At 38.9% G+C, this 20,751-nt stretch overlaps 2 protein-coding genes across 2 annotated transcripts; one reads left to right on the top strand and one right to left on the bottom strand.

Annotated features, from left to right (window-relative positions):
- Nucleotides 1–132: 132 nt before the first annotated feature.
- Nucleotides 133–3,997, bottom strand: LOC138953480 (lysophospholipase-like protein 1). The gene is made up of 5 exons (XM_070325318.1): nt 3,853–3,997; nt 2,853–2,952; nt 1,687–1,853; nt 877–992; nt 133–440 (listed from the first exon to the last, which is right to left on the bottom strand). The coding sequence occupies exons 1-5, from the start codon at nt 3,962–3,964 to the stop codon at nt 204–206; spliced, it is 732 nt and encodes a 243-aa protein (XP_070181419.1). The 5' UTR covers nt 3,965–3,997; the 3' UTR covers nt 133–203.
- Nucleotides 3,998–4,046: 49 nt separating this feature from the next.
- On the top strand, nt 4,047–16,842 carry LOC138953478 (large ribosomal subunit protein uL4m-like). Its single transcript, XM_070325316.1, has 10 exons — nt 4,047–4,255; nt 6,971–7,040; nt 7,337–7,511; nt 9,100–9,151; nt 9,782–9,899; nt 10,105–10,211; nt 12,935–12,985; nt 13,682–13,740; nt 14,558–14,631; nt 16,394–16,842. The coding sequence occupies exons 1-10, from the start codon at nt 4,175–4,177 to the stop codon at nt 16,567–16,569; spliced, it is 963 nt and encodes a 320-aa protein (XP_070181417.1). The 5' UTR covers nt 4,047–4,174; the 3' UTR covers nt 16,570–16,842.
- Nucleotides 16,843–20,751: the final 3,909 nt, after the last annotated feature.

Below are 20,751 nucleotides of genomic sequence, written 5' to 3'. Positions count from 1 at the left end.
CAACAACAAAATGTTACATACTGGAGTAGTCATCTCTGTCTCTCTTGTTTCTTGATGTGCTGGATGAAAATCTGCATCGTGCATTATTGTGGTCAGTATTTTTTCTGTTCTCTTTTTATTCCCCCCCCCCCCCTCACTCTTATTGAAATACAGTCCTCTTAATCATTTGTACAATTTCATTCAAAATTTTCAAGCAGTCACGGTCACAAGTTGTGTTCCTCAGGTAAAATCTTGGCGATCCATTCTCTTACTGAGCGCACCAAGTCCAGGTTCAAAGAGTGAGAAAGATTTGGTATGGAAACAAATTCCCCTTGGACACCGAGCGACGTAAGCTTCTCGTGCGTGGCTTTCCCCCACTTGTAAAGAACCAGGTCATCTTCCTCCCCGTGGTACTGCCGCAAGGGCGGGGTGCGTGCATCTTTGCCTCTCTTCTCTAATGCCTGCACAAAGCAAAATGGTAACGAAACTGATTGATCAAAAGAAAACGGAAAAAACCCAACCATAAACAAATGAAGTAAGAAGAAGATGAGAATAAGAGGCAGATCATGTTTATGTGCAAAACAATGAAGTGATATTTACATATGTACTTCCATGGTGACTTAGATAATATGTCATTCTACTTATTCAGTGTTGATTCTTTATGCCATTTCACACGCCAAGCAGTTCTGTCCTGACCTTTTATGTTGAACCTAAGCAGTCTGATCTGTTTTTGGATTTTTATTTTTAAGGTCGTTTTTCAGTTTGATGAGGCCAGTGAACTGTACATGTCAGATCAATCATTTAATATCTTTTTTATGATAAAAAATCAGAACAAAATGAATTATGTACAACCAACATTTTTTTTTAAAAATATTCTAGATCCTCAGTGAAACCAACCTCATAGACGCCAGATTTGTTGTAGAGGAAACTGCTCATCCCTATCACGCCAGCCAACTGTGGGTAGAACTGGTATCCAAGATGCAGAGCCATGGCTCCTCCCATGGAAAAGCCACCTGAAACATATAAGACCAAGCTTGAAAAGCGCTTAGAACTTGCACAAGAAACCTAGAGTATGCTTGAGTGGTTTGCTGTTGGTTGGCGCATTGTCACCTTTTGAGTTATTTGTGCATCAATATTGGAATGGTGAACAGGCCCTTATGGGCCTTAACCACTGGTCAAGTCAAGTCAATATGTAGTCAACTTGTATAGCATTGGAGGAAGTATTTTAGGTAACAATTGCCAGAAAAACCTGGAGAATATCAGATCTAACTTGTTGTGCTTTCCCTGGTCAAGCGTTGATGATTGCGTGACAGTTAGTTAATTATATGTGACATGAACAGGTAATCTAATTGGCTGTTCCTTTATCAGACAATTGTCTCTCTCTAATTGGTTCTTAATTACTGTAACCCCCCTCTTGGCCAAAATAACAATTGACCCGTGCCATCATAGAAGCTTTTGTGGAACCACAAAATTATATTTATATTTATGCAAACTCCATGGGTGACCCATACTTTCTCTCAAAGTTCTTTATCAAGGTAACATTTGTTATCTAAGCAAACTTTGTCCAGGGGGGGGGGGGGAGTGGTTAGGCAGAGCAGGTTTTTTTCCCCAGCAGGCAATGATTGGTTTTGATAAAAGGCAATAGCAAATAAACAAACAAGCAAGCAAACAAACAATCAAACAAATTACGCTGATCCATGTTCATACCAACAACAATCCTGTTGAGCGGAACTCCTGACTTCACCTCAGCGTCGATCAGCTCGCCCAGCTGAGTTGCCATGGCACCCACCGACTCTGTTTGCTCGTGTCCATCCAGACCTAAATCGATGCGGTCAAACCACACGTTCCACGACTGTCCTGCGAGAGTGTATGGCCTGCACACAAAAAGGGGCTTTGCTGAACATCTCAGTTGGTGTTTGACCAAATGAAGGATCGACTGACAGATTGATAAGACTCACAGAGTGAGTGAGTGAGTGGGTGGGTAGTTGAGTGGGTTAGTGGGTGGGTGGTCGAGTTGATAAGTTGGTGGGTGGATGAGTAGGTGAGTGAGTGAGTGGGCAGTTAAAAGTGTAAAGTAAGTACATGAATAAAAATTGACCAATTGTTTGATAAACTCTTGTTTCATTCGTTAAAAAATGTGACTGATTTAGTGAGACAGATTCACAACTGAATAATTTTAATGAAAATGACTGTTTTGGAGTTTGATTTTTTTTCTCCAACTTTTCTGACTGATGTTTTGATCATGCAATCAATCTTCTAAAGACACTTTCACATCCATATGCTTGTGCCAACTCAGTCCACACAACAAGGACTTACATAACTTGAACAAAGGAATGTCACTCAATGTTTTATATCATGTGCTATAAGCTAGTTCCCTCCCCCTTATGTCCCGTGTGGCAAGAATCAGACAGCAGAGCACATCCTGCAGGCTTGTCCATACCATAGTGCTCTGAGGGACACCATCTGGCCAGAGGAGACAGCGCTACAAAAGAAGCTATACGGCCCCAAACGGAGGACTTGCATGGAGAGGACAGCACGTTTCGCCCTGCAGTCCGGACTGACGATGAACAGCGAACAACAAGAAGATAACAGTCATGTGCTATAATATAGTTTAGTTCACATTCAGCATATGCCTTCACACACCAGCACTGGCCGACAGTCAAAAAAATGGTGCACTAGCCAAGGCTAGTGCTTCTCAAAATTTACTAACAGGAGAGCAAGTTTTACTTGCCAAAAATACCATTTGTTTCAGCAACTTTACTCGCATTTGGCGAGAAGATGAACTTGACATTTCTACTCGCCAGTTACATGTTTCTACTGGTCATGGAGAGTAAAATACTCGCCACTTTCAGGGCTGCACACACACCACTTACCTCAAAGGAGCAGTGGGGTATATAAAACGGATGTGTGGAAATGACAGTTCTTCTCGGAGTAGAATCCTGAATGTATCTCTGATGTCCGTGCCGGTACCTCCTAGACAAACAACAAACAGAAAAGAGACCTGAATAATACAGACAGACAAACAGAGAGCCAGCACATGCAAACACACACAAACACACACACACACACACACACACACACACACACACACACACACACACACGACTGGCACACAGACGGACGGACCAGAGGTAAGAGAGAGAGACAGAAAAGGAGAGACAGAGACAAGGAGACAGAGAGGAGAGAGACTGACAGGACTAGAGAGAGAGATCAAATCAAATCAAATCAAATCAAGTTTATTTTTCGAGGGTTGTGGCATAAGCAATACAATGAGCTTTTTTTCAACCAGCCCTCGCCCAGAGAGGGGACCAATCTAATCACATAGTTTACACGGATATTCACGAAGAAAAAAAGGTAGAGAAAAACAACAACATATGAATATTTACATATTACATATTATACACAAATATATGTAACGTAGTGAAAACAATGCTGAATACACATGCATGAGTAAATGTGTTATTAAAGCTTTGAGTGTTTTTGTGTGGATATAATGAACACTGATACTTTGGACAAATGAAAATATAACTAAACGAAGTCTTCCATCACTGTGATTTTTCGTAATTTAACATTAAATACAGTGAAAGGTGTTTTTTGAAAGTATTGAGACTCATTGGGACTCTCACAAATTCCGGGAGAGAATTCCACAGGAGAGAGAGAGAGAGAGAGAGAGAGAGAGAGAGAGAGAGAGAGAGAGAGAGAGAGAGAGAGAGAGAGAGGCAGACAGAGGAGACAGGCGGACAGACAGACTGTGACAGATGTAGACAGACGGACGGAAAGACAGACTGACTGACAGACAGACAGACAGACAGACAGACAGACGGACATATTTTCGTTTCAGCACACAAAGTCTGAAAGTGTCAGCCAGCAGACCTGAGCCATGCAACATGATCACGGAAGCTGTGCATTTTTTTCCTGTCTGTGCGACGATCCGAGGGGAAAACAGCTTCACCGTAGAGGTTGCCATATTCACTGTCAAACACATTCACCACACAACTTTCAGGGTTCAAACGATGAAATGAAACGTATGGGTCCACTTTGCATGTCATTCGAGCAGACTACATTTGCGCCGATCCTAGTTTTGCAATGTCAGCTCAGGGGAGAGCACTCAATTTGCATCATCATGAAGGCATGAGAGGACACAAGAGACGAACTATCTAACCTAGGAATTCATCGTAACTTCCTCGAGTTTTCAATGATGCTGTCCAGGCCTTTTGTTACAAGGATTACAGACCTGTGTTTGCGTGCACGCAGCTCTGTTGCTGTAAGCCAGAAGGTACGTTTGAGTTCAATGACTAAGGCCTACGAATGAAGCCTTTTCTGTTTTCAACAGGCCGAATTATTCACTGCAGTGAATCTAGCTTTTGTTGAACTCCTCAAGCGCACAAGTGACTGACAGTAGCATGGGGCAACCATATTTTTCTTTGGATTTTTTTCAAACTTTGTATATGTAACTACATTCTCCAAGCCATCAGAATTGTAAAGCAGTTTAAATTTTGAAGATCGGTACATATTTGATTTTTTTATGATTTTTTTTAAAAATTGCGATTTTAGGGCTGCTGAAAAATTCTGCTGAAAAAGTGACCGGCGCCCTTTACAACCTGTCCTGCACACAATTTCAGCTAAAACCTGTTGTAATTGATTTAAATGGCTTTCTTGTCATAAGTACTATACAACAGAACAGGTTGCGGGGTAGGAAGTCACACAGAAAAGTGTAACAGGACCTTTTTATCTGCCTGAAATTCTGAATTTTGATGTACTGAGTGAACCTTCAAAAGTTATTGTTTCTGGCTCTTATGTCCAGACATTGCTGCTAATTGTTTTCTTATTTGTTGATGGTTGTTCCACATCTGAATCAGGATTATCTTCCAAATATGGAAAAATAAGATCTTGTTAATCTTCCAATAAATTAGGCACATACCAAGTCTGATGCATTTCTTTGTTCCAAAAATTCTTAGGTAAACAAAAAAACTGTCTCGAAGGTAATTTCTTACAATGTCAACCTCCCTACTGCTGCATAATTATGAACATGCTGAACTGAAATAAAAGCTGCATGACCAAAATGACTGGTCCATTCATGATAAAATTAAAATATTGATTTTGATATTATAACATGTAAATATATTTATGATCAGTTATTTGTTGTTGTGTCCAATCACTACCTTTTCAACTACAATCCTGTTTTTGTATTTGTGTTGGTTTTTATCCCTTTTACTACTTACCTCATGCACTCAAGCTGCTGCTGCCTTACACACACCCACACCCCCCCCCCCCCCACACACACACACTTTTGCAAGACGGGCTTTCAGTTGTGTTACCAGCCAGTGGTTTTTCTAACTTTTTTTCCTCTTTAAACTCATGCATATATAGTTATGACCTAACAGAAGAAACTTATTGACTTGTAATTTGTATACATTGTAATAATTACAATACAACACAATGGGTAATTTTAATGATATGAAATATCAAAGTGATAAAATTACCATACCCAAAAAAATCCTTTGAAGGGCATACAGAAACAGTTGTAACTTGATCCAATATCGTACATGACTGTGTACTCTGTTCGTGTCAAAGTCAACACTGCCCCTGCCCCCCCCCCCCCCCCCCCCCTCATCACCACCGCCACCACAACTGGTCAACATGCTTCACTTTCAATTCAAACTAAACTTCCATCCGCACAGTTTCTTTCGTTTGCCAGTTTGAGAAATATCAGCGCGAACGAATCAGCCTAATCATTTCAACACGCTATCCGACTCGCTGTCTCCCGCCACTGATGACGATGATGATGGCATCTTCTCACTTTCGGTTTCGCCAATGCATTCGAATCGTCGTCAGCCATTTCTTTTGTTGGATTCCGTACTTACCAAAGAACAGTTTCGGCGATTTAGACTTTCATCTTTCTGAAAAAAGTATCCATACGCAGAATTGCTGTGTGAAGCGTCGGAAAAGCGCAGATGTGCCACATTGTCGGAACAACAAAATAGCAGACAACCGCCAAAATTATACCTTCGGGTCACGTGACTCTCGCTCGGAAGCCTTCGGCATTCTCCGTAACTACTTGTCGAAGAGGGGGGTAGGTCGTTTCCTCCGTTGAAATGGGAACTTTTACGGAACTTTCCCCTTATTTTTTCAGTTGCTAATGAAAGATGAAACACCCGACTACGTTCTCATCAACTAATTTCGGTGGTGCACTCGCCCTATCGCAAAAAGAAAAAAATGACAAAAGTTCGCTTGCATTTATTTTATAGAATTCTCGCGACCTGGCGAAAAAAATGTCGATGCACCTCTAGCCCTATGTATCTGCTAGTGGTACCGGTCAGTATTGTCCACAACCAACCACTCAAAACGACGTACTTTGCCGTAACCTGACCCTGGGGTCCGGAGCCAAATCGCCGACCGGATTTTTGAGTGGGCGTGGTTTGCAGCGAGAGTTATCTTTTCCTAGCTTGCCCCATGCTACTGACAGTAGATACATGAACAGAGCATCGTTTGATGTTTGTGGTGTTCACAAATCACAGAAAAACACTTTGTTTCATTTATTTTGATCATCATTGTTAACACAAACAATATATAATATCAATCAGGATCAAGATTCATGCAACTTCAAGTTCAACTGCAGTTTTATTGTAAACATCTCACAATATCATACTCTTGCTATTATATGATTCAAGAAGTTGGTGTGGGCATAACCTGGCTAAATGTAACGGTGATGGGAATGGGTATAGCTGGATCACCATCTAGATTTGATTATTCTGAAAATCTTGAAATCTTATTCAACTTTCAAGTTAATTAGTTCTTTATCGCTCAGTAATCCTTGAGACCATGTTGTAACTGTAACTCGTGCATCTTATTATACATGTGTGATACTGATGATTGTTTCAAAATCTTTGGCACTTTTTTTTAACTGTGATACATACTGACATACGTACACACATTCATTTACATACAATGTATTATAAGCTTTAATTTACCTTTTCATTTGCACTTGCAGGCATGCTTGTTTTGTGGGCGTCCAAATAATCAAGCTCTTGATCTTGAAGTTCCTCATCAGCCGCAAGAGGGTGAGTAAAATGACTTTGCTTTGACTGCACATGTGGGCGTAGATTTTGTTTAGCACAAACTGACAAACATGATCGTTTTGTATACTGTTGACACAAATTACAGTTATTGAGTTTAGAGGTAATACGTGTGCAAGAGTGTCATGATGGGTTTTTTGGCAACACTAAAGTGCTGTTGTAAGTGGTTGAATTCTTGTTCATGACAACAGGTAGAATTTAGATTACAAATTATATAAATTAACAATTTAACAGATTACCGACACAGTTGTTTGAAGACTGACCCTAATTTTTGTCCACAGATGCATTGATAAAACAGACAGATCGGCCATTACCGGTCATCACATCACGGCAGCTACAGTTTCCTTCCCCCTATGCAGAGCCAAAGCAGGCATGGCTGGAGACACTCAGCACTCTAGAAGACCAGAAACTGGGTCTAGTCGACCTCCACCCTGATGTGTTTGGAATTTACCCAAGGTACAGTGGAACCCCTTTTAAGACCCCCGAATTTAAGACTCCCTCCTTTGTAAGACCTTGTTTTCTAAGACTTTCTGCTCATAACCTCTGTAAAATTACCCCCATTTTAAGGGTACTACTTGACTCCGTAAAACCCCGAAAACCCCATCTATAAAATGACTAAATCTAACTTCAAATTGAAGTTATTGACATGTCTATTAGAAGTCATGCCTGATTCATGCTATTTGCACCTTTATTTTTGTGTTTAGAGCCGGATTGTCGATGCATCGATTTCAATGCAAGGGAGGTAACTCTTGTGACTCGAAAGCACAAGCATTGATGACGTCATGTGATTAGTGCTTCCTCTCCTTCGTTAATCCTCTCACAAACACGAAAATAAAGCCGTGAACTGTGAAAGTTGCAGATATAAGTGAGTTATGATTTAAAACAAATATGTAACAAAACACGATCTAAGGACGAATTTTCTAAATTTCTGATGAGGTTTTCAGGGGTTTTCGGAGGTTTTCAGAGACAAGTAGTACCGCATTTTAAGACTCTCACCTTTTTAAGACCAGATTTTCTCAGATTTTTGGAGGTCTTAAAAGGGGTGACGGTGTTCCACTGTGTGTGTGGGGTGGGAATTTGTTCAAAGAGAGTGCAAAGAGAGAAGGCGGAAGTAAGAAACATAGAAAGTGAGAGTATGTACTGTGGTTACTGGATGTGATTTTTTGTGTGTGAGGTCCTTCCAATGAGAGGACACCTTCCAAAAAAGATCACCTTCTGTAGTCATTTAGTTTATTATCTTGATCAAAATACACCTGCCATGAGAGGCCACCTGTAATGTAGGGGCACTTTCAACAGATCCTAAGATTGTCCTTTCATCATAGGTACCACTGTATTTTACCAGCGTTTGGAAATGCTATCAGCATTACAAACAAGAGGCGAAGCCTTCAAGGCTCACGTAAGAAATAAACAAACAGTAACACAAACTCAATCACTCCGTCACACATACACACCCACACACACAGTAAGCTTAGGTGACACTGTGCAAGAAAGAGAGACACTAGATCTAGATCTGTCTGTCTGCATGTAGCCTACTTACAGGGACACGACTGCCAAATAGTCTCGGCCCGCTCAAAATAACAATGACCGAGACCACACACACCACGCGAGAGAGAAAGACTACAGGGAGGCATGCCGTCATGATGCATTAATTGACGTCAAACACTTTTGACCGTGACGTAATCTTATGCGAGCTTTATCCATAGTCTTGGATAACCACTCACACATAGACTCGGAAATGTTAAAGTTTCTACCACAGACATACACACGCACAAACACACACACACACGCACACACACACGCACAAACGCACAAACGCACAGACAGACAAAGTTACGATCGCATAGGCTACACTTCGTGAGCCAAAAATCACAAATCTCGACACATTCAGTAAGCATTGTAAATGACAGTATTGCTATTGGCTGTAGCTAGCAGTGGCCAAAAGTGTCTTTGGTTGATTGTAGAACATCACACTTTTTTGTTGTTGCTTGCCAGATGTTTCATCTTAAATGGTATACACCACTAATTCTGTGGGTGTTTTTTTCAGAGTTGATGTTGTGCACCAAAACATTCTCTGGCAGAGAACATACAAAAGAATCGTAAGTACTGTGAACCTTTTACCAGCATTCTGATAAAAAAAAAGTATTTTGCATTGCATTTGCACAAACAGCAAGTTTGCGATCATGACATTTCACAGGTTAAACGGCAGTATGTTTGGACCTTGAGCATTAGTTGTAACCCTTAAAAAATTAAATAAGAAAAAAAGCTGTGAAAAAAAGAAAACAACATACCTTATTACCTTTTATGTGGCTCAGATGTATTCATGTACCACATCTGAAGAGCTTTTATAGAATTCTTGCCATATGCTATGATACAGTGAAATTCTCTTACAGTCACAGCAAAGAGCCTGAGATCATCCGAATAATGTCTTAAAAGGGCTTACCTGCTTAAAAAACCTAACCTGATTTACCTTGAAGAATTGTTCTTGTCAAAAGAGTTATCCATGAGTCATGAGGACAAAAAACAAATTGTGGTAGCATAACAGTGAAACACTCTCTGTTTAGTCCTGATATAAAGGGAGAATGTTACACTTAAAACTGACTTCTTCGTATTATGATAGTTTGTATCTCTGTTGAATAGATTATTTTTCTTTAAAATAAATCACCAAAGAGAGAATGAGTGAGAAGTTCCATGCTTGGTTTAATCATTGCTTACCTGTACATTTGCAGAGCTATGCTACCACCTTGTCTCGATCTGAGATGCCAGGAGGTGGCCGCAAACCCTGGCCGCAGAAAGGAACAGGCAGAGCTCGACATGGAAGCGTACGATCTCCCATCTGGCACAAGGGTAAGGTCCTAGGGTAGGACAATAATGTTAAAACTAAAAAAAAACTTTAAAAAACACACAGTGACATCATGATAGTAGAAATTGAGGAAAATACAAACGAAAACTTTTCTGAAAAGACTGCTTGGCTGCTTTGTGACATTGCCATTAGCTAGATGAACCTGTTTGGACGATTACAGGCGATTTATTGCACATTTTACATCTACAGGTGGATCAGCTATGGGCCCCAGAGGACCCCAGTCCTACTTCTACATGTTGTCCGCGCAGCTGAGGGCGCTTGGCTTGAGGTCCATGCTGTCCATCAAATTTGCACAGGTATATTTTAGGCAGAGGTTTGGGGTCTGTGGTTTTCCTCTTCTCCAAGAACTATGGGAATTTTTGCATTTCTGTTTTTCTGCTGTCCTCTTTTTAGACAGCTTTTCTGGTCTCCTTTTACTTTTCTGCATGTCTGCCCACCTCGGACAAAACACAGTAAGTCCATTTTTGTTAAATATGAGATTTTTATGCCATCAATATGAGCTCACTAGCCAGCATTTTGTCTGTTAATTTTGAGTTTCCAGGATGTTAAGTTTCTTAGTTCTAATAAAGTAAGTCCATTTAAACAAATTTAAGTTCTCCAAAAACAACGGCAGGACACAGCAACTGACGTAGATTCTGACATAAACCCACACAAAACATCCAAGTATTAACAATTATACACATACATGCGCTGGCGCACGTACATGCGAAAACGCCTAATATTCGATTAATTTAGCCTATTTTGATGTGGGCTGGCATTTTTTACTTGAATCTGTCGCACAGAAAAGCATACAGAACACAGCAAGTCCGCTTTGCTGTGATCTGCTGATGTTTTTAACAAACCCGAGTAATAATAAAGTTTGCAAAGTTTTCAGGACTGACCCTGAATGTTAATAAAACCAAAATAATGAAAATTGGACAGCATTGTGGTCAGCAAAAGTTGCCCTTTGAGTGCACAGAGAAGATTAAGATTTTAGGTATATATTTCGTAAATAATGATAGAGCAATAAATGTTGAACAGAATTGGGTATTAAGAGTTCAGAAGATTAAGAAGTTGATTACGATATGGAGTCGACGAGATTTAAGGATTCACGGTAAAATTGTAATAATCAAATGTTTTTTTATTTCACAGTTAGTATTTGTGATGCAGACGATTGGATTGCCAGATCGGGTTTTGACAGAGTTAAATACATTGTTTTATAAGTTTATTTGGCAGAGAAAGTGTTCGAATAAAAAAGCATTTGAAAAAGGGAAAAGAAAAGTAATGGAGAAAGAAATAAGTGAAGGTGGGTTGAAAATGTTAAATGTGCACAGTATGCAAGAGTCTTGGGTTGGACGTTTGTATGAAAAGAAGGGAGAAAACTGGACGTTTATACCACTATGGTTTCTGGGACATGTTGTTTCAGGGTATGGTTGTTTTGATTTGAATGTTAAACCGAGTAAGGAATTGAATTTGACAATGATTGGAAGCCCATTTTGGCAGAGGGTAGTGTGGACACATTTGAGTTACAAGCTTAGGATGGAACATGATAAGATTGATGTAAACAATTTTTACAAACATATTTTGTGGAGTAATGATTTGATAAAGGGAAAATGTTGTTTTATTTTTATTGGAAAAATGCTGGGATTGAAAGAGTAAGTGATTTGTTTATAGTGGAAGAAAAGAGATTGAAGTCAGCAGCAGAGGTATATATACAAATTGGAAAGAATAATGCAAATATTTTATTGGATTATTGGGCATTAATAAACGCATTACCCAAAGTATGGATTAATTGGATTGAAAATAAACAAATTATTGTCCAGATGGATAAGCAATTGTTTGATCGTAGCCTGTATATGATAAAAATAAACCAAATACGAAAAATGATAGAAAAGAAAAGTGTAGATACTGCTGTAGAAAAACCTTGTGTATATAATTTTGGGTTGAGGAAGTTTGGTGTACAAGTAGATAAGGAAATTTGGACCCTTGCCTATGTTTCCAAAGAAGTGAGGTTAAGAGAATTGCAATGGAAAATTTTACATAACATATATCCAACAAACCTTTTATTATGTAAAATGCAAGTCAGGGAGAATAACAGAATGTTGTATATGTTGTACGGAAGTTGATTTTGTTGAACATTTTTTTTTATGAGTGCATACCGGTAAAGTTGTTTTGGACGAAGATAGAAAACTGGATAGAGGAAAAGGCTGGATTAAGGGTTAAGTTTAAGATGCAGGATATAATAATTGGTTATCAAGACACAAGTTGTTGTAAAAAGATTAGAAATTTTGTAAATCACGTAATATTAATTGGGAAAATGTGTGTTAGTATTTTTAGAAAGACAACTTGTCGGGGATCAGTGTTTGTAATTTTTGAGTTTCAAATATTAAGTAGAAAATTTGATTTGTAAATATAAGGAATATTTCCATTGTAAAGAGAAAATGCCCATGTCTCGTGAGTGTAATATACCTCTATGTTGGAGTTAAAAAGAAGAAAAAAGACCAATGAAGAAGGATGCTCACCGCCTATTTACAGGAAAGAAAAAAAAATTACAGAAAAAAGAGAGAAGAAAACAAGGAAGGATTGAAGCAGCCTGCATGCAACTGAGGTCGAAAAAAAACGAGAAAAAAAAACCCGAGTCTCAAGAAAATCTAAGGCAGAACACAAAAAGTCCCCTTTGCTGTGATGGTTTTTAATTGAACCACCATTTTTGAAAGAAGCTAAAGCAAGAAATGCAGAATGTATGCAGACGCTTACTTGCAGTAAAACTTTAATCGAGTATGTCGTTGTTTTAAATAGATAGATCGGACTTGCGGTCTTTTGACAGAGGTGGGCAGATGTGGTTTTTTTTCTTTTTTTTTTCTTTGAGCCAGCTAGAATAGAAAGTTCTCAGTAGATTTTTTTTAGAAAAAAGTACAACAACAGTCTCTGCCAAGAAACACTTTTTTTGCTTCATTTATAATTAGTGCAAACAGGGATTTGTGAAAATTCATACTTCAGACAAGTGCTCAGACAGATCATGTGGTTGCTATTTTTGCAGGATGACCTTCACATTGTGGAGAACCTTGACATTCCCATGGATGACCCACAGGTTTGTTGAGTATTTTGTTGCTCACATGTTCTACTTTTAGTTATAGAACACTCAGGAGATTAAACCTGTCCAATTCAGGTCATGCTGTCTCTGTCTGTTTCTTCTCTTTCTGGTTCTCTCTGTCTTCCTGTCTGTGTTTCTTCTCTCTACTGTTTTAAGGGTTATGGACTTTTCTGACAGTCTTCTAGATATGAAGATACAGGTTGGCTGCTAAACATCGGGGAGATTCTTGTGACTTAAAATTTGTGTTTATCATATGTATATAATTTTTGTAATTGAATTTCCGCTTTTTTCTGTACATTTTAAGTAGACCGAGAAGATGAGCAGTTGTTTTAGTGTCCTTGTTTGAGTTTTTTCATGTTTGTTGTTACGGTATTGTGTCGAAAGGAAAATCGGCTTTGGATAAGAGGGGATGAGATAGGTGGAAATTGTTAACAATATGGATTGGAATATACTGTGAAGTCAACATGTTTCTTCGGACAAAAAATGTAAGAACAAGGGGGTGCATACTCTTTTTGTTGGAGGTTTCTTCTTTGGTGTCATTGTGAACTTTTAGCTTTAGCGGGACTTCCTTCAGCTGGCAGAGAGTAAACACAATGCCTTTAGTAATCATAATAGCTCAATTTAGCAAAAACATATGTTGTTCTTTGTAAATATTGCGTACAGAAATTTGCATTGAAGCTTTCCCTGTTTCAGTATTTAAAAGAGCTTGCAGACGTTCGATTTTGGGGTGATTCAGTGCTGTTTGTTGATGAGTAAGTACACTTTGATAATACTGCCTCCACCATAGTATGATTATTTTCATTATTTAATCCTCTTCTCATCCATATTTATTTATTTAGTTGTAAAAGTTAGGTTTGATCCATGTTTATCACAGCTAGAGAGCCATCACAGGGGAACATAGCTTCCTGCATGAAATTAGAAATCAAGTGTATAAGATATATGTGTATATATAGTGTGTATAGCATATATGAATATTGTGTGAACAGTACATGTGGTGATTTTTGTTCATATGATTAATTGTTTTATGTAGGTTGTACATTTAATTGTTCTATTTTGTATATGTTCTTTTGTAAAGGGCCTAGAGCCATAGGTTAGGCACTTAAAAAATTTCCAGTTTTTATATTATTATTATTAAAAAGGGAAATTGTAAACTGCATTTTCTTTTACAGAATACAAAAGCAGAACTCTACTTTGTCTGTAACACAAATGATTTTTGATTACATTTTAAAGTTGTTTGACAGAGGTTTCACTTTCACTGTACAATAGAAAAAATCAGAATAAAAATAAACCAAGCGAACAAACGGTAAACTGCAGATTTTCTTTTCTGCTGAGACAAGGATGACATGTCTGATTTCGACATTAGACCAAGACTTATTGATGATCACTATTCAACTTCACCTTTCATTTGTTTCATGAATGTTAATACTATAGACTTTTTGAGTGGTAAATGTTGAAGGATGAAAGAAAATATATTGTGAGTGGACGGATGCATGTTATTCATTAAAAGCCCCACAATGATGTACTTGGCAAAAACAACAACAACAACAACTGCAGCTTATTTTGTTTCAGCAATGACACTTTACCACGTGAGACAGCTGTAGCCTTGTCTGAGATTCCCCACTTCAATGCTTTGCCTGTCTATGGTAAGTTTGTGTATGTTGCAAACAAATGTAAGGTAATGTTATCTTCATGTCATATGTCAGTACATGAACAGCATTTGACCGTTTTTTTTCAGTCTGGTTTGAATTTTATTGTAGGAAAATCTTTCATCAAGTTTAATTTGTTCACTCTTTCTTTCTTTTAGAACACTGTTTATCAAAATCTGCAGCTCTATAGTAGGAGTTAGCTTTTGTTTGTTTGTGCTGTATAGCAGTGTGAAGTGTTCTGTATTGAGGTCTTCTTTGTTGTACAGTGTGAAGTGTTCTGTATTGAGGTCTTCTTTGTTGTGCAGTGTGAAGTGTTCTGTATTGAGGTCTTCTTTGTTGTGCAGTGTGAAGTGTTCTGTATTGAGGTCTTCTTTGTTGTACAGTGTGAAGTGTTCTGTATTGAGGTCTTCTTTGTTGTACAGTGTGAAGTGTTCTGTATTGAGGTCTTCTTTGTTGTACAGTGTGAAGTGTTCTGTATTGAGGTCTTCTTTGTTGTACAGTGTGAAGTGTTCTGTATTGAGGTCTTCTTTGTTGTACAGTGTGAAGTGTTCTGTATTGAGGTCTTCTTTGTTGTACAGTGTGAAGTGTTCTGTATTGAGGTCTTCTTTGTTGTACAGTGTGAAGTGTTCTGTATTGAGGTCTTCTTTGTTGTGCAGTGTGAAGTGTTCTGTATTGAGGTCTTCTTTGTTGTACAGTGTGAAGTGTTCTGTATTGAGGTCTTCTTTGTTGTACAGTGTGAAGTGTTCTGTATTGAGGTCTTCTTTGTTGTACAGTGTGAAGTGTTCTGTATTGAGGTCTTCTTTGTTGTGCAGTGTGAAGTGTTCTGTATTGAGGTCTTCTTTGTTGTGCAGTGTGAAGTGTTCTGTATTGAGGTCTTCTTTGTTGTGCAGTGTGAAGTGTTCTGTATTGAGGTCTTCTTTGTTGTGCAGTGTGAAGTGTTCTGTATTGAGGTCTTCTTTGTTGTACAGTGTGAAGTGTTCTGTATTGAGGTCTTCTTTGTTGTGCAGTGTGAAGTGTTCTGTATTGAGGTCTTCTTTGTTGTACAGTGGGAACCCCCTTTTACCATCGCCCAAATTAAGACTCCTTCCTTTTTAAGACCTTGTTTTCTCAGACTTTCTCTCATAACCTCAGTAAAATTACCCCCATTTTAAGACTCCCTTCGAGGCGGGGTTGTAGCTCAGTCGGTAGCGCGCTGGATTTGTATCCAGTTGGCCGCTGTTAGCGTGAGTTCGTCCCCACGTTTGGCGAGAGATTTATTTCTCAGAGTCAACTTTGTGTGCAGACTCTCCTCGGTGTCCGAACACCCCCCGTGTGTACACGCAAGCACAAGACCAAGTGCGCACGAAAAAGATCCTGTAATCCATGTCAGAGTTCGGTGGGTTATAGAAACACAAAAATACCCAGCATGCTTCCTCCGAAAGCGGCGTATGGCTGCCTAAATGGCGGGGTAAAAACGGTCATACACGTAAAAGCCATGGGAGTTTCAGCCCATGAACGAACAAACAAAGAAAGAAACAAACAAACAAACAAACAAAGACCTGCTTTTCCCAGATTTCTTAAAAGGGGGGTTCCACTGTGTCACATTTGTGCATAGTACAGAAAAACACATGTACATTTTATAACCTGCCCATATTTGCTGCAAATCTTTCTGCCTCAATTAAAGTATGTTATTATATATATGAAGGCTTATATCGCGCGCGTATCTCCAGACTCGGACTCAAGGCGCAGGGATCTATTTGTGTGTTTTTGTGGTTTTTAGGTCTGAATGTATACAGCATGCTGAAGCACCACACACTGGTTCTGACCGTGGCAGCTGTGGAAAAGATCGAGGAGCGTCTACTTTATGTCATGCACAGCACACGTCGGCAGAAGAAAGTCACCTACAGCTATCGCACCCCCACCCCCTTTGTCAGGGATCCTGTTATAGAGCAGTGACTGGTCTGACAACACCGTCAGCAGAAAGAGAAATCTGTTTGCTCCTGCTTGCAGGTTCTGAGCTAGTTTTCTGCAAATCGCTGCAAGTGAAGGACATCCTTTGAACTATCACCACCAAGGAATAACAGTGTCATCTTCAGTGTGGAATATTAAAGACGTGCATGTGGAGGATGATTTTGAATTACATGTTCAAAGTAAATAGGTTTTCAACATGTATGTATGATGTGTGTAAGATGTGTTTGAACATGTGTGAATAAATTACCATTTAACAAAGATCCCAGTTGACGATCAATGCTGCGATCGGTTGCGTGTGCAAGGAATGTTATATCTACTAGGTAGTCTTGAAGATTCTTGTTCCACTTCATAAATTGAAGTTGTACATTTAAAAAATACATGACTACATATAGATATGACTAAGTGCCAAAAGGTGCTCACGGAACAGAAGACGGCTTTTTTTTTTACAATTACAATATTTCTAAAAATGTGTGTCTGCTGAAACCCCCCCCGCGGGTTAGGGGGAAGAATTTACCTGATGCTCCCCAGCATGTAGTAAGAGGCGACTAACGGATTCTGTTTCTCCTTTTACCCTTGTTAAGTGTTTCTTTTATAGAATATAGTCAATGTTTGTAAAGATTTTAGTCAAGCAGTATGTAAGAAATGTTAAGTCCTTTGTACTGGAAACTTGCATTCTCCCAGTAAGGTAATATATTGTACTACATTGCAAGCGCCTGGAGCATTTTTTTGATTAGTGCTTTTGTGAACAAGAAATAATTGACAAGTCGCGATATAACCTTCATGGTTGAAAACGACGTTAAACACCAAATAAAGAAAAGAAACTCAAATTACAAAGTCACAGCTATTGGGGTCGAGACTAACCTGATGGTGTGACGGCGAACGCAAGAAGAAGAAGAAGAAGGGGTCGAGTGCAGGCCAGAAAGTTGATTCCTTTTTAAGCTTTAAAACGTGGCTACGTTATAGCCACTAGCTCGTATTTATCTTTCTGAGGCTAGAACTTAAAGGCACAGTAAGCCTCCCGTAAACCATCACAGATACTGTCAGGCTTTTACACACAGTACAAACACCCTTCCATTTGAACGCTCACCAAACGGGAACATCCTAGGTGCCCTACATAAAGAGCGAGCAATTTTTAAAGAATTAATTTTGCGGATTGTCTCGGACACTTTTTGGACCGTGGTGCGTTTTGGCGCTAGACCTAACTTTTAAAATCTAAATAATAAATTGACAGCTTGTTACAGAAACATTCTTAAATCATAAAAGAATTCTTTTTTCATCAAGACAAGATCAGTACAATTCGAAGTTTTGAAAGTTTGAAAAAAGAAAAGCCCGGAAGCAGGGTCATTCCCGCAGTGGGGCACTGCGGTTATGAAATTAAAGGCCCCTCCTGTTTTTGGAACCGCAGGAGCTTTCTAGTTTGCTGTTAGGTAGATTTTTGGTTCCTCTTTCCTGTCATGCTCTCTTTTTCTTCATGAATTCTTTTCTTTTTTCTGCCTTCTTGCTCATTCACCTGTATTTTTTCCAAAAATCTCTTCTCTTGCCGCTTGTCTCGCGATTCATGTATAGTTTAATCTGTTAGTGTTCTGATGTAAGTCCAGCAGTAGATAGGTTAAGCCTATTTTAACATACTGGAAACTGGTAATCTTCCAGTAGGTATTAATTTAGTTTTACTAAAGCCTGCTGGGACACAAGTAATGGGTTAGTGCATTTGTAAACAGGAATCGCTTGACAAGTGGCCCCCTTCATCCCCCCCTTCCTCGTCCTGATATGGCTCTGCGTAGTCGGCTGGACGTTAAGCAACAAATAAACAAACAAACAAACAAACAAGCAGGGTCACGCAAGGTAGTGGTTCTCGTAGCAGACGACAGTTTATGCATATCGCCAGTTCCTCTCAACATTCAAAAGCCATCGTTAGAGTTCTTGTGAACCACAGCCGTAAGTTTCGTGCATAGTCAGAGGTACATAATAACGTGCTATTGCAGATAAGCTCACATCAAGTCGCATTCAAATTACTAACTGACGACTACATTGTGAAAAAGGGAAACTGGATCACACGGGTTCACAATGGCTCAGGGGTAAGATAAACCACGCAAAAATAAATTTTTTGAAAATTGTTCGCTCTTTACGGAGGGCACCTAGGATGTTCTCAAGCGGTGAGTGTTTAAATGAAAGGGTGTTTGTACTGTGTGTAAAAGCCTGACAGTATCTGTGATGGTTTACTGGAGGCTTACTGTGACACATGTGCATCTTTGTAGATCTAGAGCTTGAGCTCTTCCAAACATGACCCAAGTCTGGTTGACCAAAGTCAAATTTCAGGGTCGCGACAGGGTCAATTTGGGATCTTAAAATGGAAAATTGTCAATTTTCTTAACATTTTTAAAACTAGAGTTTACACTTTAAACATTTCTTGGGTTGGATTACCCTTCCGACGTGACCAAAGTCTGGTTGACGTTTGTGAAATGTCAAGGTCACAACGGAGTGATGTTCGAATCAAAATATGAAAAATTATTAATTTCTTGAAGGTTTTAAAAGCTAGACCATTGACATCTCACTCGCTTCTATATAGGATTCGATGACCTTCAAACATGAACCAAGTTTGGTCGACCTTAGTCAAATTTCAAAGTGTTAGTGGGGGTATGGTTTGGGTAAAAAACGTAAAAATGTAACTTTATTAAACTTCTTTTCATACCAAAAATAAAGTCGATAGTTGATCCGTTTCAAGTTTCAAGGTCACAGTGTGGTCAATTTTTTTTAACAAAGCAAAACATTTTGTTTGAAAAGTGTATGGTGCTTACATCTTGGATACTTTCAACTGTTTTGAGGTTTGACAACTTCGGGACATCGAAATCTTGTCTGGTTGATCCTGGTTATATTACTAGGTCACAACAGGTTTGAGTTCGGATCAACAATTATCAAATCGTCACTTTCTTTAATGTCAAGTGAGTTAGAGCAGCAGATAATTTGGTTCTTATCCATATTCCTTATGGCAAAAAGTGAGTCGCATAAAGATTTTCTGTTTGTGTAACTCCAAATTGACCCCTCTGAAATCTTCACGTATCATGAAAATTGGCATCACTTTTATCATAAACCAAACAGCATCAAACCTTTGGAGCCTGTGACGTTTCAGAGGTATTACTAGAAGGCATTAGTGAAAATTACAAATTTATATTATGGACCTCAACGCAATCCCGCTGTGACCTTGACGTTTGACTTTATCAACCAGACTTTCACCATGCGTGGAGAACATCATACACTATAAAACGCGTGGGAAGAATTTGATAAGTTTTCAAATTTTGATCCAGATGGGACACTGCTGTGACCGTGAAATTTGGCAAACCAGGAGGTCACTTTTTTATTTTTAAAGATTTGATCAAATACTGAAAGTGTGTAAAATGTAATGGATCTAGCTTTAAAACATGCAAGACTATGACAATTGTCCAGGTTGGAAAGAAACTTTCATCTTGCTGTGGCCTTAAAATTTGAGGAGGTTTGATGTGACTTGCATTATACCTGGGGGTCATCAAACTTTGGTCGTGTGCCAAGTTTCAACGCCCTAGCTTCAAAAACATGCGAGAGAACATTCATATTTTTTACCTCAACAAGACCCCGCTGTGACCTTGACACTTGGCGTTTTCAACAAGACTTTATAAAGACTAGACAGTGTAAAGGATAACATACTCTAGAAATGTGTGTATTTTCACAGCTCGTGCTATAAACGCATTGACGAAATGAAAATATTCCAAATTTTGAACCAAACGTGACCCCGCTATGACCTTGAAATTTACAAAGATTAACCAGGTCACTTTCTTTTTAAATGTCATCAACATTCTAAATGTATGTAAAGTTAGCTAAAGTGTAATGTTTCTAGCTTTAAAACATGTAAGACAACAAACATTTTCCAATTTGGAAAGCAACTTTAACCTTACTGTGACCTTTGAATTTGATGAGGTTTAATGCGACTTGCACCACACAAGGGGGTCATTAAACCTTGGAAGTGTGCCAAGTTTCTAAGCCCTAGCTTCAAAAACATACCAGAAATCTTCAATGACAAATCTTTGTTTGACCTCTACGCAACCCTGCTGTGACCTTGACAACCTAAACTGTAATCGTGTGTGGAGGTCATCATACACTAAAAATGTCTATTTTCAAAGTGTGTGCTATAAACGC

Source organism: Littorina saxatilis, linkage group LG17, assembly GCF_037325665.1.
Source record: "Littorina saxatilis isolate snail1 linkage group LG17, US_GU_Lsax_2.0, whole genome shotgun sequence".
Classification (NCBI taxonomy): domain Eukaryota; kingdom Metazoa; phylum Mollusca; class Gastropoda; order Littorinimorpha; family Littorinidae; genus Littorina; species Littorina saxatilis.
The sequence above is the reverse complement of the archived record's forward strand: the minus strand, read 5'-3'. Positions and strand labels throughout refer to the sequence as shown.